Genomic DNA, 27,797 nt, shown 5'->3' with positions numbered 1-27,797 from the left:
GAATTTGACCTTGATCCTTGGGTCCCTGGACTGAGAAGAAAGAATCTGATTGTTGCTGTCCTACTTCCCCCAACTCACCTTACCCACAACTCACTCCCCCTCAAGTGTCACCTCAGGGAGACCTTTGCAGGTGACTTCCTCCCTTGAGCAGATGCTTATAATCCCCCTTTCCCACTTTCTGTTTCCCTAATAGAACTTGCCTGACACAGTACACGCTTTGCTTTATTTTCTTGCTTGCAGTTTCTCTCTTAACTTGAACAGAAACTCTCTGAGCACAGAAGCTTTTTGTCTATTTGGTTCCAGCGGCACATGCCCAGCTACTGGCATGTAACAAGTACTCAATCAATATTTGTTGACATACAAGCTAAGGTAACTTTTACTTGAAGATTTTTGCTTATAATGCCCAACCAATGTAGTGGTTTAAAAAGCATTTTCACATCAACTATTTTATTTGGTAATTTTTACAACAACATTGTGTTTTAAGAAAGGACTTTTATCCCAATTCAGTAGATAAGGAAACAGAAACTCCGAGAGTTTGTATATATTGGGTCAACCCAAAGAGCTAGCAAGTGACAGACTCCAACCTGGCACCCAGATCAGTTACTTCCCTTGAAGTGCTACTTTCACCCAAGTGGAGAATCCTTCTGGTCAGGGAAATTAATGCTTCATATTCAGCATTATTAGTTGTGTCTCAGATCAGTGGATTCCAAAGTGAAAGTGCAAACAAAAATTATATGTACCGTATATATTCCTGATTAACAAAATAATCCATTATGGATAGTTCTCAAGGATGTGAAACTTCATTTTCCAATGAAATCCACATTTGCTCATCTCCTAAGATGGAAGAGTGACCATGATGAGGCCAAGCATGTCCACCTCAAAGAGCCTCCAGAATTCCCCCCTTACACCACAACCTGCTTGTCTTGGTCTAAAGGTGCCAAGTTCTGATACATAAATTAGATTATTTGCATGACACACTCACTGCCTTAAATATCACTATGTATCTCCTGCGTCCTTCCTACTAGATTGGACCATTGCAGAAGGCAATGCACTTTATTAGCTTTAGCAGTTTCCTAGTTCTACTGTAACAGGGAACCACAAACTGGTGTTTTCAGCAACAGAAATGTAATGTCCCACATTTCTGGAGGCTATAGGTCCATGCCCATGGGTTTGGTTCCTTCTGAGACTGAGGAAGAACCTGTTCTGGACTGTCCCTTAGCCTCTGTTGGCGTTACTCCTTGACTTGTAGAAGCATTGCTTTGGTTTTTTTGCCTTTGTCTTCACAGTGTTCTCCCTGGTGTGCATTTGCATCCAAATTTTCCTTGTTTATAGACACCAGTCATATTGGACTAGGTGCCCATCCTGCTCCAGTCTGACCTCATTTTAAATAACATCACATTCTAAGGCACTATGGGTTAAGACTTTGACATATGAATTTTGGGGGATACAGTTCAACCCATAACACTGGACTTATGAGCTTTTGGACTTGTGGTACTACCCTGCACTTCGTAAGTGTCCAGGCACCGCTGCTGAATCCATTCAATGTAAAGAGATGTCTCCAGAAGGCACAGCAATGGGTCCACTTTCCAGCAGATGAGCGGCCTTTTGAAAACTGTTTCAGAAGAAGAAACTTTCTTCCAGCTAGTTCCTCACTGTGCTTTGTGTTAGATCCCTGGATCAGGATGATGCAGCATGTCAAAGTGGATATTTTCTGTGGGACTTTCCAAGCAGGATAATATGGGTAGATAGCATTGATTATCTTTATATATGAGTAAAGACAAATATGTGCCAATGCTTTAAAGGTTTATTTGTTGAAAATTCTGAATAACTCAGTGTCCTTTTCAAAATTTTAAGTGCAACTTTAAATATCATAAATGCAACTTCAGAGTTATATTAATTATTAATAAATAAAAATTCTCCTTAAAGATGTTCTATATTCTTTCTGGTGTGTATATAGTGTGATAATAAAGTAATGAGATTGGCTGCACAAGCTATATGCCTGCATATGGGGTACTGTATTTCAATGAAAATTTACATTTAAAATTTCAATATCTTAATTTCAATCCTGTGTACTTTATACCTCCACATTTTAAAAACTGGTATATTTCTTCCACAGTTCTTGTCAGAGCTTTTGAGGTTGCTTTTCAGGCTGTACATATTTACATGGGTACTTAGGTATGCATTATAATATTTTCTTCAGGTAGTTTGTATTAAATTTTGAATTGATATATTTCAGCATTCATGATGATAGGAATGGGAATGAACTTGAGATCTTATAAGAAAGTCTGTGAATATTTTTTAAATAAATGAATATGTTGTTTGGGGGGAAATAAATAAGGTCATTTCTTTTAGACTGCATTTGGATCAACGAAATCACCCACCTACAGTAAATATAATATTACATTCGGAAACTATGAAACAAGTTTTTAATTTTCATATCATATTTTCTATGAGTTGAATTTTCTAATGAGTTGGATTTTCTTATGACACCACATCTGTCATCCTAAATCTCCCATGTTGATTTCAAGCTCTACATAATAAAAGGGGCCTCTTAGAAAGAGGCAGGTGGAGAGAAGAGGGAGAATGAACATACTTTGCATAGGCAGGAAGGGCACTATAACATCTGGTCCTGGTAGTTGCCTTTGTTAGTGCTCATTAAATTCACATTAATGCATGAACTCTTCTGAATGTGTAAATGCCATTTGGGGTTACTTACTTTCGCCCACCAATAGCATTCCCTTTGGGAGTCTCTGCCTGGTTGTTTACTTGCCTATGGCATTTGACCTGGGGTCAGACCTGTATTTAACCCTTTCCTGTAGGTCAAAACCAAATTAATTTGGTGAGAATTCAATTGGAAATGAGTCATCTGCACAGCAGGTGTCCCCCTTGGAGAAAATGCTCCAGGTGGAAACATTTTCAGATCTGTTCCTGGGCCATCTCTGAAGAAGCTTCAGAGGTCAGGGAGGCAATTCCAAGACGTCCCACATGGTGAGGGCCTGGAGAGGAAGGGAGCAGGTGCCCACCTGGGGCGGTTTTCTCAGCAGCTTGGGGAGACTTTCAAAGAAGCCTCTTTGGGAGATAATTTATTCATGTATTCATGAACATTCATCTTGGGCATTCATTGTGGACTGACTGACTTAGAAGTTGCCCTAAATGATTGGAACTTTACCCTTTAGCCCTACCTCCCACCATCAACCAATGACTTTGAAGAAATTATTCCATTCTTCTCTTTCTTTTTTCTAGAGGATGAGGAAGATGAGGAAATGGTGGAACCCAAAGTTGGCCATGATTCAGAGCTGGAAAATCAAGACAAAAAGCAGGAAGTGAAGGAAGGTATGATGTGGGAGATTTGAGTAATTATTTTATTGTTTTGTCTTCTCTTAACATAAGGGATCATAAAGGTAAATAAAAATTAAATTTCTATCCCCACATGAAAGAATTTCTTCAATTAGTCAATATATTACATTTATCAACACAAACTGTAATCGCCAAAGCAAGTCTTAATTATTTGATTGGTAGAAGCAAATAAAATGGAAATCACTTGCAATTCCAGTAAAATTATTACTATCAATAAAATAAGATACAGTATCAATTTTCATGTTACAAAGTTCACTCTACCATATATTCTCAATGATAACAGTAAAGAAAGGGAGCAGATATAATTATCTTATCAATAAAATTCTGACTTTTTTTCATGTATTCTACGTGGAAACATTTAATAGTACAGTTAATAGTACATTACTATTAACTGTACTATTAAAAGGTTTTTTTTCCACAACTCTGCCTAGATGAGGGAAAGAACCTCTTACATACTCACTCCCCAGTAAGAATAGTAATTTAACATTTATTAAGGATTTATGATATACTTGGCTCTCTTCTAAGCAGTCTACAAATACTATCTGAAAGGAAAGTGAGGAACCAGAGATGGGCGAGCAAGAAAGGAAAGAGGAGACCAGACAGAGATACACAGGAGAGTTTATTTGTCAGAGCTGACAAATAAAGGCCATCTCTCCATAGATGGAGAGAGGTAACACAGGTTTGGGCTTTCCTGACTTTTATGGGGCAGGCTCAGGGATTAGAGCTAGGCGGATCCTAATGCAGGTGGTTAAGGGTGGGGTTGGCATGTGGGAGTGATGAGCCTTTCTCAGAAACACCCTTGAGCAGGAAAGTGAAACTTTTTCTTAAGATGGGCTATCACTTAAGATGGCCATCCAGATGCTAACCAAGGATCTCACACTATCTACTCCGCCAAACAGCCTTTGAAGCATGTCCTGTTATTATTCTTATTTTATAGATAGAGAACTAAGAAGCCAGTGGCTTAAAAACTTACCCAAGGATACACAATTTATAAGTGCTTGAGCCAAGATTGAGAGCTGATCCATTTTACCACAATGCCATTCTCATAGCATTTCCTTACAAATCCAATTTTTTATTATTTTCAAACTCTCAGTCCATGGAGACTGAAGAGAATTTTGAAATTGTCATTCTTGCTGACTGATGGACAGTGATACCTGAGAATTGAATGTAGGTCAAAAGATCATTCCATATTCACAACGGAGTTTCTCAAATACCGAACAATATAATTCTAAAACCTCATTTGATTTGTAAATTTTAAAGGTGGCCCTGATACTGACAGAGCCTGTGGAGCATGGAGCATAGTCAGCACTGGGAACTTCTGTAGGAATACATGCATAATGATCCATGCACTTCCTTCAGTCCCTTGGACTAGAAAATTTGTGTAGCCTGCCTGCGTACCTATTGCAGATCACATCCCCTTACATTCAGATTTTTGCTTAAATATCATATGGAGTTTAATGAAACAAATTTTAATTGTTATAAATCTCATCATATTCAAAATCATTTGAAGTTGTATGTGTATGTGTTTAATTTTTTATATGCGTTTTATGCAGTTTCAGTTATCTAAAAAGCCAATGCAGGATAGTGATGGGGGGCGGGGGGTGGAGTCTGGAACCTATATCCCCAGGATCAAGTGTTGGCTCTGCCACTTATTAGCTATATGATCACCACTAACTTATTTAGCTTAACTTCTCTTGGCCTCAGTTTCTCCATCTGGCAAGCAGAAATAATATCTACCTCCTAAGATATTTTATGAGGTTTAAAGGGGCTAGTATGAAACAATTTCGCACAAAATAAACGCTATAAAGAAGTTTGCCAAATTATCATTAGCAATCTTACCCTGTAGTTCCTGCGTCTGAAACTGGGCTGTACCCCTGATGGGATTTCCTCTTGAATCCAGTTCTCTGTGCACAACTTTGTCATAGTCCATAGCTTTGCAATGGGAGCCTGGTTACCTGGGCCCTTGTGAAATAAATGCAAAGTCCTTTCTACCTTTTGTACCTTTCTACCTTAAGTCTCCAATTCCTGTGCTTAGTCCCAGGTATCAAGGAGGTATACTCAAGTTATGGGGTGTGACTGAGGGCCTGAAGAAGATTGAGCAGTTTTAACAATAGCATCTACAGAGAGCACCACAGTTACTTTTTCTGAGACATTCTAAGTGGATTTGATGGAAGAGATTTCACATTTAAACTTCTACTAAAAACATCTTTTTTAAAAGGCTGAGGAATAGAATATTATTATCACAGGTATAGCAAAGAACAAAATAGGTCAGGATCTATTAAAACGTATTCTTTTTCCTTTTGCAAAATACGCTTAAAACATACTGGACGATAAGGAGCCAGAGCAGTTTTTGTGGGTCTTGGCATGGATTCCCCACCCCCTCACCCCCCCCCACTCCAAACCCAATCTCCAAATCATCTTCCCTGGCAAGGCAAAACAACCTCCTTCTTAAGTTCCAAGCAAAAACACCCTTTAGTTTTAACTGTTACTCATGCTTCATGGAATTGATTAAAGTCATGTTAAAAGTCAAAAAGAAGTTTGTAAGGACATTTCCTGTTACTGCTGTGCTGTGTGCCTTATTCTCCATTAATGGCTTTTCTGCAAATTAGCACATAATGGGTTAAAAGCATGTTTATGTTGGCATCAAACTATCTGACTTTTTTTTTTTAAGCAGAACAGTATTTTGCAAACTTTTAAAAGAATCTCTAGCAGATATAATCATGGCGCCATTTGCACGACTGCATGGTAGTCAGAGCTGTGTCAGCACTTCCAATATGAACCCTGCGTTTCAGGATTTATTATTCAGCCATAAAAATTTGCTCTGGGCTGAAACTTGACATACACAGTTTCAAACCAGGGATTTTGAGAGATCCATTTGGCTTTTTATTTTGGAAGGAAGATTTTAAAAAGTGGTGAGAGGGATGTGGCAAAACTAAGTGCTCACTAACTTTTGATATTTTTGCCCATGTAATATCAAAATGCATTAAACAGTAAAGAAATGTAGTTTGATTTACTACTGTTATCACATAGAGTAGGAAAAAAAAACTGTAGGTACATTTTAGCTTTTCATCAACATTTAGGAAATTTTGACATGTTAGTGTCGGGGTCTTCATGGATGTTTAGAGTTTTGGAACAGCAGAATCCAAAGCCTGATTCTTATAAATACAAATTAACTCATAAATTGCATATCAACTTCAGAGAAGGATCCCCTTCCTCATTAGTTTGATTTCCTTGCTGATGTTTATGAACTGGTTTTATTGTAAAATTCCCATTAGAGCCACTGTTTCTATTTAATCTGATGATTTTCCTGGGTTTATTTATTTATTTTTTATCTTTTAGATATTCTGAAAAAAAATGTTTTTAATTGTAACCTTTTATATTGAAATGTAATGCTATGTCATTGAAAAAAAGTAAGACATTTCTGAAGTAGATACTTCAAAAATAACTTTTTAAAATTGACTTTAAAAAATGAGTGCATTATGGTTATACATAAATGTGGAATTCATTTGTGATATGCTCATACAAAACACAGCCTGGTTAATTTCAATCTGCTGTTCCTCCCCTTTCACATCCTTCTTACTCCATTGTTCTCCCTTCTGTTGTCATGAGATTTCCCCCCCCTTAACCTAAAAATGAGATATTAAAGTATTTAATATAAGCTGTGAATTTCATTATTAACTTTATATTTTTATAGAGAAAAAAATTCCAAGAACCCTAGAAAAGACATGGAATATAGTAGGTAGGAATAATTAAAGAAAATGTGTGACAAAGCACACATTTTAAAATTATTTTGTCATTTGGATTATATTTAAGTCATATCTATATATTCTATTTTTCATAAAGAATTTTTATAGGCACTTTATTTTTTTAAAGAGAGAGAGAGAATTTTAAGTGAACCCGGGCCGCAAGCATGCCAGGCGAGCATGCTACCGCTTGAGCCACATCCCCAGCCCTTTATAGGCACTTTAAATGCGTGAAGTATTGTTAACTATCAGATCTTGAAAGAAATATTCCATGTTTGGGTTGTAAAATCAAACAAACAAACCAACCCTGTTATAATAGCACTTTCTGCTTAAATTATAAGAAAAATAAAATATATGCCCATGTTTTGTTCTAGTATGCCTTTTGCTATTAAATTAATTTCTACCTTTTCATAAGGTGAGCTTGTTGAAATAATCAATTAGGTTTCAGGGATAGGGAAAAGCTGAAGAAACAGATATTTCAGGGTGAATTTGGGGTCCATCCTAGAGTAAAATAATTTATTCTTTTTGTCTATGCCTGTATTTTGCACTTTGCAGATTTTTTTTTAATGCCTAGAGAGTTTTGCTTTTTGAATGCTCCTTTTAGTTGTGATTCCTAGATACTTCATTATATTTTCATTATATTGCAATAATACTTATCAATTTAAAGATTTGGAAGTAATGGGAGGTTTTTCATCAAAAATGACTATGGCCCTATTGAATTCATAAGTTGAACATTGTTTATGACTTTTAAAGAGTACTCATCTGCACATGCATATTATTATTTTGTACAAAATAAATGCCAGTTGATCTCTTTCAGACATCAAAGCTTAATAATAAAGTATATCCTTTGTTTTGCTTCAGTAGGAATTTAATTTCAGGCCAAATATTGTATTGTCAAGCACACTATCTGGAGAGGCTACTGCTTCAGCTACCTGAGCTTGGCCTCTGCGAGTACACTTTGATCAGCCATTTATGTTTCTCTTAGAGGAGAGGTTGTATGTCTTGAAAGCTGAGATCAAAGTGACAATAAGCTACAGGAAAGAAAAATTACAGAAAATTACACAGATGCTATTTTTTTATTCAAGGTAATGGACCCATAAGAAAAGATCCAGGTGAAATAGAAGTGGCTCAAAAAGATAAACAGAGACTGGAAAGATTTTTTTTATATCACAAAAAAAGGAATGGAAGGGGAAAGTTCCTATATCTTTGCCTATATCAAGTGTATCTCAAGTCATCCATTAAGAGTGGCCAATACTGAGTGAATCTTTCTAAATAGGACCCTCTTCTTGGCCCATCCTATCCTTGTTTAGTGACACTTCTTTATTTGTTTAATAGAATGAGCCAACAAATTGAACAGAGCATTTTGTAGGGTATGTCCCCCCTTTTGCTGTGTTACATTTAGTAGTTTAATGGTATTGTGGAGATAATTTAAATGCCTCAAAGGGGTTTAAGGAAATAGACTAGTAAGTTACTACTTGATTACTAGTTATTGAAAGCGTAACTGTTTCCCAGAATATTTATCTTTAACCCTTAAACCAGCCAGAATTAAAGTCTAGGTATCATTCTATCCCCATTGTACAGATAAAACAGCTGCCCAGAGAGCTTCAATTTACGGATTAAAGAATGAAAGCTAGCAAATGTCAGAGTAGATGTTTGGTTCTAGCTTGGTTTTGTAGAATTCTTCATGTTATTAATAGCCTCCACAGATTCCCCCAACTCCTAGCCAAAGTCTAAATCTGCATGTTGCCAATGTCACCATTCTCAAACTGATCTCTGGGCAGCACTACACAGCAAAAGTTAATGGGGATTTTGGACAGTCCCAATACACACGGGAAATTATTTCTGTCTAGGACTGCTAAAAACTATGGAGTGAATTTTCTTTGGAGGTCTCTGATGTAGCTGAGGAATCATGTTTTGCCATGATATGATACTATCTGGACAGCATTTCTTAAACTGTGAACCAAACTACATCAGGATCATTCTAGTTTCTTGAAAAACCAGATTCTCAGTTCCCTCCAGACTCCCTTTATCATGCTGTCTGGCAGAGTTGAGGAAGCTAAAAGAAGAAAGATGTCATGAACATTAAAGATAGAGATCACTGCCATATCAGTGCAAAAGGGCTTCTTTAGCATTCAGATTCCTTAGGACGGGGCTTTGAAAAACCAATAGTCAAATCAGATAGCACCTCTATAAAATATTATGCTGCCAGTGACTGTACTTAACAGAATCCTCTGACAACCAGGTAGAAACTGGTCCTGGTTATTGGTGGTGGTGGGGTGGGTAGGGCGTGACTGTGGATGTGTTTGGGTAACTCTGAAGGGATTAGATTCTACCTTGGAGCCCAACTGTGATTTTTTTTTTCCTTCATATGTTATAATTTATTTTAAATGTGTATATCAGCATGATTTTCATAGTTAAAAATTCAGTAATAGTTAGCTTGAAAATGATGTTAATGCCTGCCCCTCCTGTAAAATAAGCTTCAGGAACTTCCATGCTACTGAGGAGTAACCAGAGTTCAATGAAGCTTCTCTCCTAGAGCCCTGAGGTGGGGTTCCTGAGCCACTCTGAAGTTTGGGCTGACAGTATCTGCCCTTGAGGGTTTTTCAGTCTGGGAGAGTTCCTAATCCTTTCCCTACAGTTTTATGCAAAACCTGCCACCAATAAATGGTTTATATAACCATACTTGTGACTCTGAGGTGAGCTAATTTTCAGACCCTGTGACATACCGCTAGCTATGTCATTTCTCTGGCTCATTTTTTTAATCTTCAAATTTAGCTTAATAAAATTAATCATGCTAAAAACAACAGGAATAAAAACAATTGTGGGTGTTTTATAAAAGTGTTTATTTGCTCCATATTTAAAGGCAGAAGATATCTTGGGTGACAACAGGTTTGGAAAGAGATGTTTCAGCTTTAAACAGAGCTGTGTAACAATGTTTGCTTTAGTAACAAGCTATGCAAAAGAAAGTGAGTTCACCCAGTAGAAAGAGGAAAGTTATAGTCTGGATCGTAACCATAGATGGTTCCTAATTATTTAATATGTGTGGCTTTATAATAGTATCTAATATATATAGTTTTATAAATTTCTTTCATGCTATACTTGAGCTGTTTTTCAAATTCATTTCCAAAGAAAATAACATTTAGAACCAATTGTTAAAAACATGCTAATCTGTTCTCATTTGTAATCATTTTCAATTCTTCAAAACAGTAATTAGGCCACAGATGAAATCTTTCTGTGGGAATTTCTGCAAAAGCCTTTGCTGTGAATTTAAGAATAATCTAGAATTCATATTAACAATGGTTCATTTCACTGTGTCTTACTACTCCCTGATGAGCAGTCTCTTTCAAAAGTTGGATTTCTCTGGAAAATCTTTTAATTGTCCTTTTTTTCTTTCCTAATCATCTCTTTTACACAAAAAGCCCCTCCAAGGGAGCTGACAGAGGAAGAAAAGCAGCAGATCCTGCATTCAGAGGAATTCCTCATCTTTTTTGATCGAACAATACGGGTCATTGAAAGAGCCTTGGCTGAAGACTCTGACATCTTTTTTGACTACAGTGGTCGAGAGTTAGAAGAAAAAGATGGGTTAGTCTCTTGTGTGCATTTTTTAAATAGAGTGTGTTCTGTTATTTGTTGAGCTGGGGATTTTGCTGTTTTCAATGTTGCTGTTTTAAGAGGCAGGGCCTTTCCGGGTACAGTGGTGCATGCCTGTAATCCCAGCAGCTAGGGAGGTTGAGGCAGAGGATCATGAGTTCAAAGCCAGCCTCAGCCAACAGTGAAGCTCTAAGCAACTCAGTGAGGCCCTGTCTCTAAATAAAATACAAAATAGGGCTGGGGATATGGCTCAGTGGTCAAGTGCCCCTGAGTTCAATCCCCAGTACCAAAAAAAAAAAAAAAAAAGGCAGGGCATTACTATTTCACGTTGGCTAGAATGGAACTCCTGGGCTCAAGAATCCTCCTGTCTCAGTCTCCCATGTGTTGGGACTACAGGCGTGTACTTCCATGCCTAGCTTTGTCGGTTGATTTTAAATCCACTTATGTATTGACTAGGCAACTCCATATATAAAAAACAGAGGTGGGTGAAATTCCAAGACTGATCTTGCTGAACAGCTTTGACTGTGAGTTTTGATTATAAACTTCTGTCTTAAAGTTTCCCTGTAATTATCATGTGCCTCTGTAAAATGTTTTTAAACTTGGCATCTTGAGAACAGTCAGGTGTAAGAGACAGGCAGAGTCACATACATTGTACTTTAAGAAAACATTGTTATGATTGGCAAAAGGAGATTTGTATTGTATCTACTAGATCTATTTCTTGATATCTAAGCAAACAGGAAGCTGAAGAACATAAACATGAGATATAAAAGGACTTAACTGATGTGGGAGACAATAAAGGTACTGGAAATTTTTTCTTCTTTTTGGTCCTGTAAGATGATGCATATATTTGTGCACTTTTAGAAACACATATGACAAGGAGGTATTTACAGATAAAAATGAACAACCACCACAAAAACTAATCAATAAAAGCAAGAGGCCCCAAATGCCTTTCTCTGTTATGTAGTGTATGTGTTAGAAAATGTAGTGGCTGTCAACTGTCATTATAGGATAACAGGAAACACATTATAAGCCTTATAAGAAATAGACATAGGGTCACAAGTTCAAAGCTAGCCTCAGCAACTTAGTGAGGCCCTAAGCAACTTAGCAAAAGCTTGTCTCTAAATAAAAAGGGCTGGGGATGTAGCTCAGTGGTTAAGCATCCTTGAGTTCAATTCCTGATATCAAAAAAAAAAAAAAAATAGATACAGCTGCTTTTTTTTTCTAAGCTGAAGATTTCTTTTATCTAAAAACAATATGTGAAAGTAGGCTTACTTGCCTTTTTTATCAGATGTGATTTTTCACCATTTCTAATTTCAAATGCATTCTTAAAGGACAACATCATACCGTCATTGAGGATGCTCAAAAAAATGTAGCAAAGGCTCAGAGAACAATTTCAAAAGGGAATTCTGAGAATGTTCCTAATAGCTGGAAGCATCTTTAGGTTATTTTGATGAGACAATAATATTTTAAACATATATATATTTTCTGCAATTATTATTATTCATAATAAAAAAGCCATTATTTATGGCTCAGTTGATTGTCCTATTCCTCCAAGTTCCTAGCAAGCATTATGTTGGTTTCCTGGAAGGACCTGAATGAAGGCACCTCTTTCCTGAGTGTGCAGTGGTGGAGCTGAGGAAGGGTTCCCAGGGAAATTAAACATCATTATAGGTCAACCAGTTAGAGCCCAGATAAGTAGTCTGGAGCCAGGTCACCCAGACTGAGCAAGCACTATCTAGGATAAACAATGCAAGGTGCAGTCCAAAGGGAGGGGGGGGAATAAATGGAAGAAAGGTGAATGTAAGAGAATTTCTGAATCAAAACTCATGCAACTCAGGCAGCTTCTTGTGCAGATCTGGTAGCTGCTGGTGCAGAACAGGCATTACTCAATTTAAGTTTTCAGCCTTGTGAAGCAACTGTATGAGTAGCACAGGGTTCTTCAAAGGAGGTGTTAGGGCCAGTTGTCTGTCAGCCAAGTAAACACTGGCCAAAGTGCAATCCTTCCAGACCTAAATGCTGTTTGGGTCCATGGCAGGAATAGTAAGCATCTGAACACATCTGGTGAATCCTCCACTCTCCACCATGCCTGCCTCCTGCCAGAAATTATAACTATTGAGCAAGAAGGAAGTTAGCAAAGCCAGTTGGGGTTTCTAGGAAGATAAAACATGCATATCCGTTCTAAGCTAATGATAGATAAGATAGTATTGATATCAAAGAATTTCCTTCTGGGCTATGCTCCCTTAATAGCAAGATTTCTAATAAACCCTGCTTCTGGCTAGAACCACTTAGGGACAGGAAAATACTTCAGGACTGGTCAAGATGGAAACCCGAAACAAATTTGACATCTTATATGAGGGTTAGAACAATGTGTGGGCTGGATTGGAAAGAGCTTTTCAGAAAGGAGACCATGTTCAGTTCATTTGTTTATGATCAGAGTTTGTGGTCTAGATTGGTATTTGGGCTTCAGAGAATATTTACGTGCTTTGCCGATGACAGGTCTTCACTGTTTTACTATGAGTTGGGTAGAAATGAAGCTCCGTTCAGAAGCATCCCATTTACCTCCATTGTTTAAACCCTTCTAGGGATGTTCAGGCTGGAGCCAATCTATCTTTTAATCGTCAGTTCTACGATGAGCATTGGTCCAAGCATCGAGTGGTCACTTGTATGGACTGGTCTCTTCAGGTAAGAATTGTTGCTGGCATGGACAACCTGGGCTTGTACCTACTCATGGTATTTGTATAAAAAGTAGGAGAGGTTTATTCCTGTGTTTGGGGTATGTTTGCCAATCTACAATTTTCTCACTTTACTGAGGTTTTCATTTTTCATTCTCCATTTAGTTATTTGTATGTATTGAGTAGTCACACAGACAGGAGCCGGACCATGAAACTGCTCTCATGCAGGTCACCACTGACTTCCTACTTTTCAAATCCTGCGGATATTTGTAAGCTTTCGTTCTGCTTTAACATCTCTCTGTCAAACAGCTGATCAGACTTCCCTGTACTTACAGAAACAACCTCCCTCCATCGATTTCTCTTTGCTCAATTCTCCTGTCTTCTAGCTCTCCACCTTCTTCAAGACTTCTTTGCACACACGTTCAGCCTCTACCCTTCTTCTCCACCTGCTGTCTGGAGAGGTCTTTTCCACTGCAATAGATTCAACCACAGTAGAATGTCCCACCCAATCCCCCTCCTGAATTCCACTTTATCCATCAGATAGAACCACTCAGGTGTCCCATTGAACTTTAAACTTAGTATTAACTCATTATTCCCATATTTCTGAAATCCATTTTTGTCTTGTATATTATCTATGTGTTAAAGGGCATTACTGTATACCCACTTCCATCAACACTACAGATTCCTCTCTTTTGTCATTCAGACCAGTCTGTCTTCTAGATTCTTCATTTTCCCACTCAGATATTAATCATCTTACACCTGTACTATTTTTTAAATTTTTTTCAGTTACACATGACAATACAATGATCTTGACATTTCATACATTTGAATCAAATGGGATATAATTTCTCATTTTTCTGATTGTACAGGTTGCAGAATCACATTGGTCATATAGTCACCTATATACTAACCCTATTTCCTACCTCTATTCTTATCCACTCACAGTGTTCCTTCCAGATATCTCACCAAATGATATTTCTTTTTTTTTCCTAGTTAATTACACATGACAGCAGAATGTATTTCATTTCATTGTGCATAAATGGAGCACAACCTTTCATTTCTCTGGCAGTACATGATTTAGAGCCACACCATTTGTGCAATCATACATGCACCTAGGATAATGATGTTCATTTCATTCCACCATCTTACCTACCCCCATGTCCCCTCCCCATTCTCCAGCCCTTTGCCAAGTGATATTTCTAAAATTAAAATCTACTCAATCTAGCCCCTAGATTAAATCTCCTCCATGGCTATAGAAAGAAAGTCTAAACACATAGTGTGGCATTTAAAATGAAAGCAGACAAATGTACCAAAAGTTGATACGGTGAATGTGCAACTCACCCAGGGGGCAACATACAGAGCACTGTACCCAGGATTGAGCAGATAAGTAATGTACACAAAGGCACTGAGCCTTGCTGTGGTGAGGTCAGAATTTGAATCCAGTGATCTGATCCCTGAGCTCATGTTCTCAACAACACATGACACCATAGTAGTGAGGGAAGCAGAATGATTAGGCCCAGGCTTTCACATGCAGCACAATTTCTGCTTTCTTGTAGGCTATTCTTTGATTGGAAGCAACAACCAGCTAACTTGCAGTTTGTGTGTCTTAGATGCTAAGCACTGCAAAAACTGCTCTGAAGGCTTTATCTTATTTTCCCCTTATAATAATCATAGGAGGCAGTCTTTATTAATATTTTCATGTTACAGTTGAAGAAAAGATGCCTCAGCAAAGCCGAGTAACTTGCTGAAGATCACTCAGCTAGGAAGAAGTAGAATCGGGGTTTAAACACAAGCTTTTCACAATGCTAAGGCATATATATTCAACCACTTATCCCTGCAAAGGGTTTCCTCTATATCTGAAACCTTGTAGATGCTGAAGATGTGGGTAGCAGGTATGCTCAGAGTTCAGTTGAGGTTGGCCTTTCTCTCTGGTCAGGCAGGGCTTCTTGGAAGTCTGGGAGTGAGGCAAATGGAGATGGGGGATGGGGCAAGTGATCTAGGCAGAAGAGTGAAAAGGATTTTGATCCCCACAATGTGACTGATGACAGTCACATTGTAGGGATCAAACTCCTTTCAGTTCTCCAAAAGTAAAAGCTTGATCCTTTTGGAGAACTGAAAGGAGTTTGATCCCTACAATGTGACTGTCATCAGTCACCAAGTAAGTGAGGGCTCCCTCCTTTTGAATCCCCTTTTACTTCCAAACAGCAAAGCATCCAGAGTGTGATAGTGCAAAGATTAAGACAAGCAGGGTTTGCCCAACCTCCTTCTGCCTCTGTGTGTCAGTCTACTCACAGATCATGCGTGGGGTGTGCGTATGCACAGGCATGGGATCCACACCAGAGAAAACACTTAGCTTGACTTGTTCACTTATTCAGGGTTTAGAAATCACACAAGAACCTTATCTGACATGTTGCTCAGCAAAGGTAACTGCTAGCATGTACCTGGACTGCTGATGATGCTCCCTGGGGGTATCGGGGCCAGCAACAGTGAGGCTGGTCCCTGCCCTGCCTCAGTGTGTGAAGGGATCCATTGCCCATGGGTTTGTTTCTACACAGGGTCATGTATAATTTTTTTATTGGAGAAAGTAAAACTGAAAAGGGAAAAAAACTCCATCATGGAGGGACTACGTTTATTTTTGTCTTATTTCTGTGTAACCTACCCACCAACGCTGTGAGAAAGGTTTACATTCTTTTTTAATGTATTTTTATAGAGGGTTAAGTAAAAGGAATATTGGAACCCCCAGATCCTGCCTCACAACACTTGTATGGCATTCAAAGGACCAACCAGGTTTACATGCTTATGGGATGAGGGTTTGAGTGGATCTAGATGTAACTCAATGATGAAAGAAGAAAAGGCTGAGAGCAGTGGCACACTCTTGTAATCCCAGCAGCTTGGCAGGAAACTGAGGCAGGAGGATCGCAAGTTCAATGCCAGCCTCAGCAACTTAGTGAGGCCCTAAGCAACTTAGTGAGGCCCTGTCTCTAAATAAAAAGTAAAAAGGGATGGGGATATGGCTCAGTGTTTAAGTGCCTTGGGTTCAATCCCTGGTTTAAAAGAGGAGAAGTAGAAAGAGAAGGAGGAGGAGAAGGGGTGGGGGAAAGGAACAAAGAAAGAAAGGGAGGAAGGAAGGAAGGAAGGAAGGAAGGAAGGAAGGAAGGAAGGAAGGAGGAAGGAAGGAAGGAAGGAGGAAGGAAGGAAGGAAGGAAGGAAGGAAGGAAGGAAGGAAGGAAGGAAGGAAGGAAGGAAGGAAGGAAGGGGGGGGAAAAGGATGAAACAGTCTCAGGGCCTGATAGTGGCAGATACACCTAGAATAGTTTTCTGAATAGAACAGAATTAAACTGAGGATAGAAAAAAGAAACTCAAGTTATTTATAGCTTTGATTCAATCCCCTGGACTTCTTAAAAATAACACTTTAACTTTCCAATATTTGCAAAATATTACCTAAATATTATTGCCTCAAAGAAATTTGGGCACTTGGGGAATTATTTCAACTCTGTCATTCACGGAGTGTTATTTAGCACAATGGGTCAATAGTACTATCCATATACCACATCACAGATTTTCCAGATGTGTACAAAAGTAGACCTGTGGTCTTGCATTCACTATACATACTCCTGTCACATGTAAACCGCATCTTCCAATCCTGTAGTCATCTAAGATACAAACCTGAGTAATCTTTGAAAGTTCATGCAGTTGCTAAATCCAATCAGATTTACAGTGGCAAAAGGATTCCTGGTGATACTCTATTATCATGTGAATTTCACAAGAACTTTATATTATTCTTTCTGCTTCTTTCTTTTAGCCTTTTTAAATTTTATTTATTTATTTTTTTATTTATTTATTTTTTTTGATACCAAAGATTGACCCAGGGGCACCACATCCTCAGCCCTCTTTATTTTTCACTTTGAGACTGGGTCTCCGTAATTTGCTTAGAGCCTTGCTAAATTGCTGAGGCTGGCTTTGAGCTTGAGGTCCTCCCACCTCAACCTCCAGAGCAGCTGGGATTATAGGCAGGCACCCCTGTGCCTATCCCTTTACTTCTTTCTTATATTAAAAATTGGTCTCCCTTAGCCAGGCACAGTGATGCACACCTGTAACCCCAGTGGCTCTAGAGGCTGAGACAGGAGAATCACGAGTTCAAAGCCAGCCTCAGCAATGGAAAGATGCTAAGCAACTCAGTGAGACCCTGTCTCTAAATAAAATACAAAATAGGGCTGGGGATGTGGCTCAGTGGTCGAGTACCTCTGAGTTCAATCCCTGGTACAAAAAAAAAAAAAAGAAATTGGTCTCCCTACTTCTAGACTCTACACAGTAGAGTCATTATAAGTACTTTGATCAGATTAATCTTTGTAAAGATTACCTGTATATGCTATATCACTTTGGTAAATTGTGTAACTTCCCTTGGCTAATATTTTTCTCATCCATGAAATCATGATAATACTTAGCTCAGTCTTTTTCCAAGTACCAAATGAGCTACTGTATCTAAAGGACTGAGAATTTTAAAAGTGTGTTTAGTGCAAAAGAAGTACTCAATTAACGTGGCATAGTAGTGAGTGTAGTAGCAGCAGTGGTGTTAGTAGTTGCAGACTGTGACTCCTTTGCCCCCATTTCCCAAAGTAAAATAGAAAACTGTCCACCAATACTCAGCAACTTCTGAGATAATGCCCCAGGCACTTCCTGCCCTTTCTTCTATTGCACCTTTTCACAGAGCCTACAACCTGATGTCCCCTGGACATTTTCTTCTCCACACTAGTAGGATAAAGAAAAAAAAAAAAAAAACACTTTACCCTTGGCAAGTTTAAGTAAACAGGGAAATTTATTGGAGATTCACTGGAATAGTTAGAGAATCTCTGGAAAGGATGAAGAACCACGACTCAGTAGAAATTTGGACAGATCAAGGAACCGCATCTGTAGGATACTCTCATTAACCTGACTCACTAGCCCACAGGTTTTGCATTTCATCTCAGTTCAAAATTTGTTATATCTAGGTTTAGAGAAGGTGATTAGCTTAGCTTGGTCAAGCATCTACCCCGTAATTAATTAATTATCCCAGGGAAATTACTCCTATTATTGGAGTAATCCCAAAGGAGAATGCTGTGAAACAGGCAGACACCAGGGAAGAATCTCCAGGACCAGTCTTTGTACTCTTGCCCACACTCTCCTCCCTCTTCTCTCCTAGTAACCTACCCAGCTGGCAAGGTTCAACTCAAGTCTCATTTCATCTCTGAAGCCCCTTCCAGCTTCTCTCCCAGCTATATACCTCATACCTCCCCGCTGCCATGGTTACTCCCAGCTCCACCCACTGTGCTTCTAAAGAAGCCCCATGACAGTGCCTTCCTCTTAGCGCATGCTCTGCTTTCATACTGGGGTTTAGTTATGCGTACCTGTGCCTTACCTTCCTCTACTCAAGAGTGAGTTCCTACTAAGCAGAGTATGTTGTCCTTCGTGGATATTCTTGTCCTACATTTTACCTGGCACGGTGATTTATGTATGAATAGATGGCACCTGCCACAGTGGACAAGAAGGGTGTGACGTTTGAAGCCCACTAAACTTCAAGAGGGGTCCTCACTGATCACTTATTAGCAGTATAACTTGGAACAACTTTTACCCAGGGACCTGGGCTCCTTTGTGGAATCGAATAAACCATGTCTGCTTCAGAAGGATGTAAGAGGCAAGGGGGCTCACGTATCAACCAGCTTGGTGTCTGGCACTTAAAACATGCTGGTTCCTTCCTTTCCAGGAAATGATAGATTTCATTTCTCTTTAAGAACAAACCAAGCTTGACAACCTAGATGGTAATTTCGAGGTAAAATTCCCATAAATTAAATATCAGATAATCCAGCCCTTTGAGTAATTAAGTGACCATAAATTTCATAATTGTTCAAAATCATCATTTTAAACAACATTTAAATGCAAATAATTGCTTAGAGACTTTTTATCAGTGAACAAGAAGAAATGACTAGTCATGCTCAGACAGAGTAGGAAAAGACAGGTTAGAGGATACTTTGAAATTAAAAGCTTGCATGAAATAAGACTTCAGTCACTACCCCTAGGCCTTGTAATCCCAGTTACAGAAATTGTGCCAAAGGCACTCACTCGTATTTTACTAAAGCACTCCTGGTTTTCTAAAGGAGTTTGAAGGTAAATAATGTAAATAGAAAAAAGAAAAGCTGCAAGTGGGTGCCATCGATGAGACCCAGATGGAAAGCTGTGGGGTATTACTTCAGACACATCTGGCTGCTCCCCGGCCCCCGTGGTAGTGGTGTCGGTGTTTATAGAGTTGCCTTTTTACATGTGACATAGTTAAACTTCAGATGGACAGTCTGGAGACTTCTGTGTTTATCTGGAGGTTAGTTTTTCGTAGAATGGGCTTTGAATCAAAGGCCTTGCTTAATCAGCTTTGATTCCTCTGCTAAGGAGCATTTTCTCATAAAGAGTGATTACTTCCCTTGGTGGCCACATCCATGGATCTCGATGTGTGCCACCACCTCCTCTGTACCCAGCAAGTTGTAACTCTCTGCAGCTTTCTTAAGTCGAGACCACTGAAAGAAGAAACAAAGCCACATGGAAGACTTAGATTGGTTATCTTTGATAGGGAAAAAAAGCCAGTGTTTGAATGTGTAAGGGAAATCTTCTGTTTATATACACAGCAGGGTAAAAAGGAAGGAAAAAAATGAAATCATCTATGAGAAAAAGGTGACATGATCTCAAAGTCTCCTGATGCTATGTTTAAGAGGCTACCTCATGAGAGCCTCAGGTAGGAATGGCATTTGCCTGAAAAGTGTCCTAACGATGAGATTCATCCTAAATTCATTTAGAGTCAGAGTTCATGCAGGGTGAGTAGGTGTTTCCAACACCCAGCATCCCTGCAGCGTTCTCCCTGTTATTGTACTGGTTGTGTTTCTCACATATAAGCCTTTAATTATTGGTATTGTTTGACAACAACAGGTCAAATATTTCTGCTGAGCACAGTTACTAAAATAAAAACTGAAAAATCATTCAACCGATTTTGGTGCAGGTTGATGATATGCTAGGAATTATTAGACTGTGGATTCAGATGTCAATAAGAACCAGTCCCTGCGCTCAAAGAACTTACAATCTAGTGAAAGACATGGTGGGGAGAAGATCATTATGCAGCAGGAGACGTGCTTCAGAATCAAAATGGGACTGGGGTCAAGTGGGAAAGAAGAGAGGGCAGATGGTTAGTTAGGATTGTCTGGAGGATTTGACACCTACATTGAGTCTTAAAGGATGAATTTTTGATGTAACCAGCATAGACAAGGTCTTCCCATGAGAGTGAGATCAGACCTGTAGATATAGAAGCTAAACCTGTGTGCTTCAAAACCAGCCCGGTGAGGCTGGGTCATACAGTGGGGTGGTAAGGGAAGGTTGTAAGAGATCGAGCAGGGAAGCTAAGAAGTGCCAGATCGTGAAGGATCCTACATGACTTGGATTTTTGCCTTGAAAGCAGTGATGAACCCTTAAGAGTATTCCAATCTGAGGGTTACTTAGCCAAGTATATATTTTGTAAAGTCATCCTGCAAAGGGTGGAGTTTGTAGATGAGGGTAGGACCTGGCAAGCCTGGATAAAGAGAACCATTCAGGAAGCTAATGCCTTCCCCAGACCAGAAATTAATTTAGGAGGCTCTGACCTTAAGAATGTGAAGAAAACATGGATTAGAAAGGTATGGAGGGAGTAGTGACACACTTCAAGAGAGAGAAAGGAATGAAAACGAAAATAGCACATCTGGCACATCTGGCCCAGCTGGCCAGATCAGCGTTGCAAGAGCAGTGGGTTTTGTGTGGAAGTCAATGAGCTTGTTTTGCCATGTGTGGCATCTGATGTCTTTGTGGACAGACCTAAGCCAACTCTAGTAGGCAATCAAATATGAGGATCAGAGCTCAGAGAGATATCAGCCCTAGACATAGATTTGAAAACTATCAGCATACTGTTTTTAAAGCTATTGGAGTAGATGAGATAACCTGGGAAGAATGTATAGATGGAGGCAAAGAGCAGCTCCTTTAGAATATATGTAGCAAAAGGAGAACTTGTAGGAATTTTTAAATAGTAGTCAGGGAAGAAAATTAGAAGAAAGCGATGCAGTAGAAGCCAATATAGGAGAAAGAAGGAATAGCTCCAAGGGTCAGGCATAAGAGAGACCAAGCAGTGTTTGCCATTGGTAGTTATTGGTAACCATACAAGTACACAGAAACCAGATTGGGTACAGAAACCAAATTGCAGTAGATTGAGGCAGTAGGCTGTTATTACATATGCCACAATTTAAAAACAAAGCACCATTTGAAGTATGTAACATAACATGCATATGTTGAGATGAGAAAGTGTCCCTTGTGTTGTCATCTTAGCCTAATGGATTCTTGTGACTCTTCCACTTAGTACCCTGAGCTGATGGTCGCTTCTTACAACAATAATGAAGATGCTCCCCATGAACCAGATGGAGTGGCCTTGGTTTGGAACATGAAGTTTAAGAAAACCACACCAGAATATGTCTTCCACTGTCAGGTAGGAGTCATCATAGTAAAAATAACCTACATCTCCAACTAGAACAAATATAGTTCATGCTGCATTGCATCTGCCTTATGTTGGGAGGAAGCACTGAGTTTAAAAATGGAATTGTTGACAATTTTGGAAAATTCCCCCACAGTAACCTAATGTTTTGGGAAAGTGGCAACCCTCCCAAAACAGTTAGGAAGCCTGGTTGGGGACTGTGTCATTTTCTTTCTATTTAAAACAGCCCCCATGAGGATGAGTTTATAAAGACCTCGCACTTATGAAGAAATTGTGGTGTACCACTTCCTTTGCTTCATAGCAACATATGCTTGCCCACCCACGTGGACATCCTCAGAGCACTACCATTTCAAGTTCCCTCCTTTCTCTGAAATGCAGTTCAGTGGATTTTGCCAATTTTAGGTCTACAGGCGCCATATTGTTTTGTAGGTAATAATACTTGTGAAACTGGATTGGGGGAAGATTTACCACCAGTATTTCTCAAATTGTTGAGAAATGAAGATGCTATTTCTAGTTTGCAAGTGCAAATAATATCAAAGAGCTTTGGATATTTTACTCCTTGTGTCTACTGAAAAGTGTCTTCTGTTTGACATACTATGAGCTGAAATTATGCTACACTTGCACACATTCAGCTTTGCTCTGTTGCCATGACTCTGCCAAAATAACATGCCTTCTCATTGACCAATGCACCAACCCCTTTATTAATGCTCCTATCCTGTTATTATGCACAGGGAAAAGGAAAGCAAACATGCCAGTTCAAAGTTTCAGTTCCTCAAATATTACAATTCAGAAGTACTAAGTGACAGATCGCTCTGAATACAGCCACATTCGAAGAGGGTTGGTAAACCTGTAGATTTAGGGAAGCTTTGTGCCATTTTATATCTAAGAGCCGAGTAACTTTTTGAACTAAAATATGTTTAGACTTTAGAACATTATCAGATATAATTTGGGGAACAGGAGCTGCTGGAATAAAAAGTCCCAGCTTCAATGTGATTGAGTAACCTCTAACGCTGGCCATGTTTTTCTAATTTACTATCTCAAAAACAACTTAACAAGAAGTCTAGGTCTGCATAGTAAATAACCTTTATTTTCTGAGCCTTTGAAATAAGAACACTTTTTTTCCTTTTTTTTTTAGGTTATCAAGTTTGTCAGCTCTTTCTGTAAACATAGAAGCAGAAAAATCCTAATTTTGCTCAGTTTTAAGAGTTTTGCTGAATTGCCAGAAAAATTCTATAAAGATTCTGAGATAAAGAGAAGCACATTTTTTGAATGTTTTGAACGACCAACAATAAAAAAAAAAAAAAAAAAAAAAAGAGAAGCACATTTTTGAAAATCTGCCTTTTAAACTACTCAAAATAACAGAAAGCATATTTTTAATTAAAAAAAATCCAAGAAGCACTCCATACTGTTTTAGTCAATATGTATAATATTTATTATTATAATTTTTAAAATTTTAACTATATTAAATAATTGTTTTAAGACTCAAAATAAAATATAATATATTTAATATTCACACCATTACATAAATAAACAAGTCAATAAATTGAAGGATAAAAATACTGAGTAAAGAAGCAAATTCCAAAGGTCTTCAGAATCAACTAAAAATTACTTGTTTTATCATGTGACAGTAGTTGCTACTATCAAAGGGAGTGATCATCTTTTCCTTCTCCTAGTACCTTTGGGATTCCATTCACTAAAGATTTCATCAACTGCATTAAATTTTCAGTTTTTCCCTTAAATGACCCAATGAATGTATTTTAGAACAAAATGTACTTCTGTTTTTTTTTTTAAGTTAAAAAAAAAAGCAGTCAGAGTACCTTGAATATTCACAAGATAAACACACCAAAGTTACCCACAGATGCTGGGTGACATCTCTGTGTCTCTCAAATTCCTACCTTTAATTCATCTGGTGACTAGAGGCAGATGGGGGCTCTAAACTCTACCTAACATTCCCACTGGGAAAACAGAAAAGTAAGAATGCTGATAAACTTTAAAGTTTTTAAACTTTAGGGTCCAAGTGACATGTGCAGAAGTTCATGATGACAGACTTCAGGTATCAAAAGCTGTTAAATTGGGCTGGGGTTGTGGCTCAGTGGCAGAGCACTTGCCTAGCAAATGTGAGGCACTGGGTTTGATTCTCAGCACCTCATATAAATAAATAAATAATAAAGGTCCATGGACAACTAAAAAAAAAATTAAAAAGCTGTTTGGTTTTTTTTTTCCAATTTAGCCATGCAAATTTATAGATATTTAAAATCATGGTTGTGCTACTCAGATATAAACCATCAGTAGTTCATATAAAATGACATTGATATTCATAAAGCACATATTCATGAAAATTACAAAAATCTGTTACCAAATACTACTACCATACTAGTTTCTATCATTAAATTAATTGTCTTAAAGTGATCTAAGGAACTGTAGGGGAAGAATGCAGGACAAACTCTCAGAGGGTAAACTGGAATGAGCTCTGATCCCACTCAGGAAAGAAGGAAAGAGAAGAAGGGGACAGATTGAAAGTAAATAAAGTCAGTCCTCTATAACCAAGGGTTCTGTATCTCTGTATCCATGGATCAACCAAAGGTTCTGTATCTCTGTATCCATGGATCAACCAAATGTGGCTCAAATATATATATATATATATATATATATATATATATATATATTTAATTGCATCTGTACTGAACACGTAAAGACATTTTTCTTGCCATTATTCCTTAAACAAAAAAGTATTGCAATAATTTACACAGCATTAATGTTACTTTAGGTATTACATATAATGCAGAGATGATATTAAGTATTCAGGATGACACAGGAAGATATTCGTGTTATATGCAGATACCATTCAATTTTTAAAAGGGACTTGAGCATCTGCACATTTTGATATGTGATGAAGAATTTCTGAAATCAGTCCCTCTAAGGACAGATATATGAAGCCCTTCTGAGGTCCCCTGGTATATTAGTCATCAACCAATAGGAGATACAGATCAGATAGACATAAGCTTTTCTAAATATGACCTTCATAGGTACATGAAAGAGAGCAAGCAAGAGAAAATTGGCTGATGAGACTGTGAGAGATGACAAGTCTAAACTGTAGGATAGACCAGCAGGCTGAAGATTCTACTAAGGGCTGATGCTGTAGTCTTGAATCTATATCTGTAGAGCAGGCTAGCAAAACAGGGTTTCTATGTTACAGGCAGAATTGTTTTTTCTTTGGACATCCTTGGTCTTTGCTCTCAAGGACGTCAGCTCCCATTACAGAGGGTAGTCTGCTCAAAGTGTACAGATATAAATGTTAGTCACATCTGAAAAATACCTTCACACCAACATCTAGTCTGCTGTTTAATCAATAAGTTGAGTACCATAGCCCAGCCAAGTTGACACATGAAATTAACACCTTTATTTTTTCCCCAGATCCAGGAAACCAGTATCTTTCACAACTCCCAAGATCCTTCCAATTCCAGATAACTGTGGAGTGATTAACTTTAGAAGTGCAATTATTAGATACCAGGGAATGTGAGATTTCCTAAGCAATGAAAATGATACTAAAATGTATTAAGAATCTACTCTTGACATTCATTATCATAAATGCTCAGTGTCTCCAGGTGTACCTATGAACCACTTCAAAATCAGCTGGATTTTATTCCAGAGTTTGTGTCCTGCCTTATTCTATATTAGTAAGGGATGCAGCAAGGTGACACCATGCAGGTTCATGGCATGGTGTGGGAGTGGGGGCACTGAATAGAGAAGAATTAGAACAAACTAGGTTCTCCACCTTTGCTAATAATTGCAATGACTTGGGCAACTTTAAGAATGATGCCTAAGTTCTACTGACAGAGATGCTGGTGTGTCTAACTTATTTACTTTGAAGTGTAGATGGGCAAACATGGGCATTGATAGCAAAGACTGTGTGACTTGTTCAAGCTTTATTTTGGGCTACCTGCCATTTATAAGACATTGGTTGAATGTGGTCCTACACGGAGCCATCTTTACCATTTTCTGACCCTGAAGGAAAAATCAGAGAGCCCGTGGAATTAAAATATATATGAGAAAGACAAAAATTCTCACCCCTGACCTGTAGCTTTTCTCTTATATCCTTTCTGATTTTTGGTAAATCTTCATGTATTATAACTGGTATTTTCTGGACACTAACTCACTGAGATCAGATCAGTTGAATGCATTTTCTCCTGGGTTATTTCAGTAGTTTCAAAATTTGACAGTCTGTTTAGTAGTCTGAGGATAAGGGAAACCTTATTATAATTATGTTTTTTATAATTTCAGAATAACTGCATTAGCTGCCCCTTTCTCAATGATCTCCACTGATTTCTTCATCTTTTCTCCAAGTGTATAATTGCTCACAAATCCAGTGGCTCAGAAGAGCATTGTTTCAGGCACTAGAAAGAAAATGCATAAGAAACACATCAACACAGTCTTTTGTAAAGACTGATAGGCTTTTAACCTAATCATAAAAAGATTTCAGTCTGAAGATTCTTGTCTCTGTTATGAGTAATGAAGCCAAATACCTTCTCCTTTCGTGGGCAGTTTCATGTCTTTACTAAGCTGAATTTTTGGTGTGGGTTCTAGTCTTGCAATTTTTTTTTTCTATTTTCATTTCAATAAAAGCTGTCTATACTTGGAAAATATCTGTGGACTCTGCATAGAAATCAGCCACACAGCCCCATCACAGACTGGCAGTGCTCCTGCTGCCTTCTGTAGTGGCTTCACACACTGTCATTAGATTATGTGTCTGACCAGCCTGCGTTGCTTACCCTCGTGTGGTCTTTCTCTTTTAAATGGAATGAATAGAATCAGAAATATATATCTTAGAATTAGCTGCACTGAAGTAAGTAGAAAAGCTATATTTAGAGGTTTAACATGGTCGGAGGTTTTTATTTTTACTTTTTTTTCTGATTGGGTTTCTTTGTCCTTGGCTTCCTCTTTTCAAGGGTGATCTGACAGTGGCCTGAAACTGACCATAACCTGAACACACTCACTGTTCCAGGGAGAAAACAGAAATGTGAAACGGGGCTGTATCAACTAACCTCATTGGTGCCAGGGTTTCAAACCCTCAGTTGTACTTTTTCCTACGTGTGGCTTCACTTCTCATTAAGATTCTATAAAGATTGCAGATGAGATTGCAACTCCTGGCCTCAACTGCCCGGCGTCTGGTTCTGCATGAGATTCCCACTAACCTCAAAGAGAGTTCTGCCTGCCTGCCAGGAGTGATGGTAAATGCAGGAGGATATGTGGGCTGGTGGTTAGGACAGGGACAGAAATTCAGGACGTTCAGCTCTTTCCTTTCTGACCATTCTACTGGGTGACCCCTAGTGAGTTGTGAAGGCTCTGGTGTTAAACCTCCTGATCCCCTAAAAAGAAGTCTTCCTCCCATCTCTGGTAGAATTGCAAGGTTTCTTTTAATACATTGGATTTCTATTACCATCAATTTTTGTTGAACCCAGACTGTGGTTCATAATACAAATCTTTAATCTTTGTGGGGACACAAAAATGTATATTGATTTAATTTTATAAAGTAGATTATGACCAGAGAAGTGTTAGAATCTGACTTTAGGATTTTTAAATATTATTTTTTAACACAAAAGGAGGGGTAACTTTCTTATAGCCTGGCTGATGAAAAGACATTTCTTATTATTTTTCTCTTGGCTGTAGTCAGAAGTGGTTGCTGGAAGTCAAAAAGACAGGAAGAAAAAAATAGTTCTTTGACACTAAGGTTTGGTATACATTGAGTTCCTGGAATTCACAATGAAAGCATATAATAGATACTTTGTAATTGGTAAATAAACTCCTTGGTCAAGAACATGCAAACCAAAGTGAGACCCAGACAGTTTTCAATGTACCTTAAAATCAGAAAACAAGAGGAAACCTCAACCAGTATTGTAAGATTATGAC

The 27,797-nt window shown here is 38.3% G+C and overlaps 1 protein-coding gene across 5 annotated transcripts in view; it reads left to right on the top strand.

Moving 5' to 3' along the window:
• Dync1i1 (dynein cytoplasmic 1 intermediate chain 1) overlaps nt 1–27,797 on the top strand; it is a 293,572-nt gene that overhangs the window by 170,830 nt on the left and 94,945 nt on the right. For all 5 annotated transcript variants that reach the window (XM_078040389.1, XM_005331795.4, XM_005331801.4 and 2 more), the window contains 4 exons: nt 3,244–3,333; nt 10,520–10,682; nt 13,274–13,373; nt 21,759–21,884. In XM_078040389.1, coding sequence (XP_077896515.1) covers nt 3,244–3,333; nt 10,520–10,682; nt 13,274–13,373; nt 21,759–21,884 — 479 coding nt within the window. The remainder of the gene's footprint in view (nt 1–3,243; nt 3,334–10,519; nt 10,683–13,273; nt 13,374–21,758; nt 21,885–27,797) is intronic.

This window comes from Ictidomys tridecemlineatus, chromosome 2 (assembly GCF_052094955.1).
Source record: "Ictidomys tridecemlineatus isolate mIctTri1 chromosome 2, mIctTri1.hap1, whole genome shotgun sequence".
NCBI classification, from domain to species: Eukaryota; Metazoa; Chordata; class Mammalia; order Rodentia; family Sciuridae; genus Ictidomys; species Ictidomys tridecemlineatus.
This window is presented reverse-complemented; position numbering and strand designations above follow the sequence as displayed.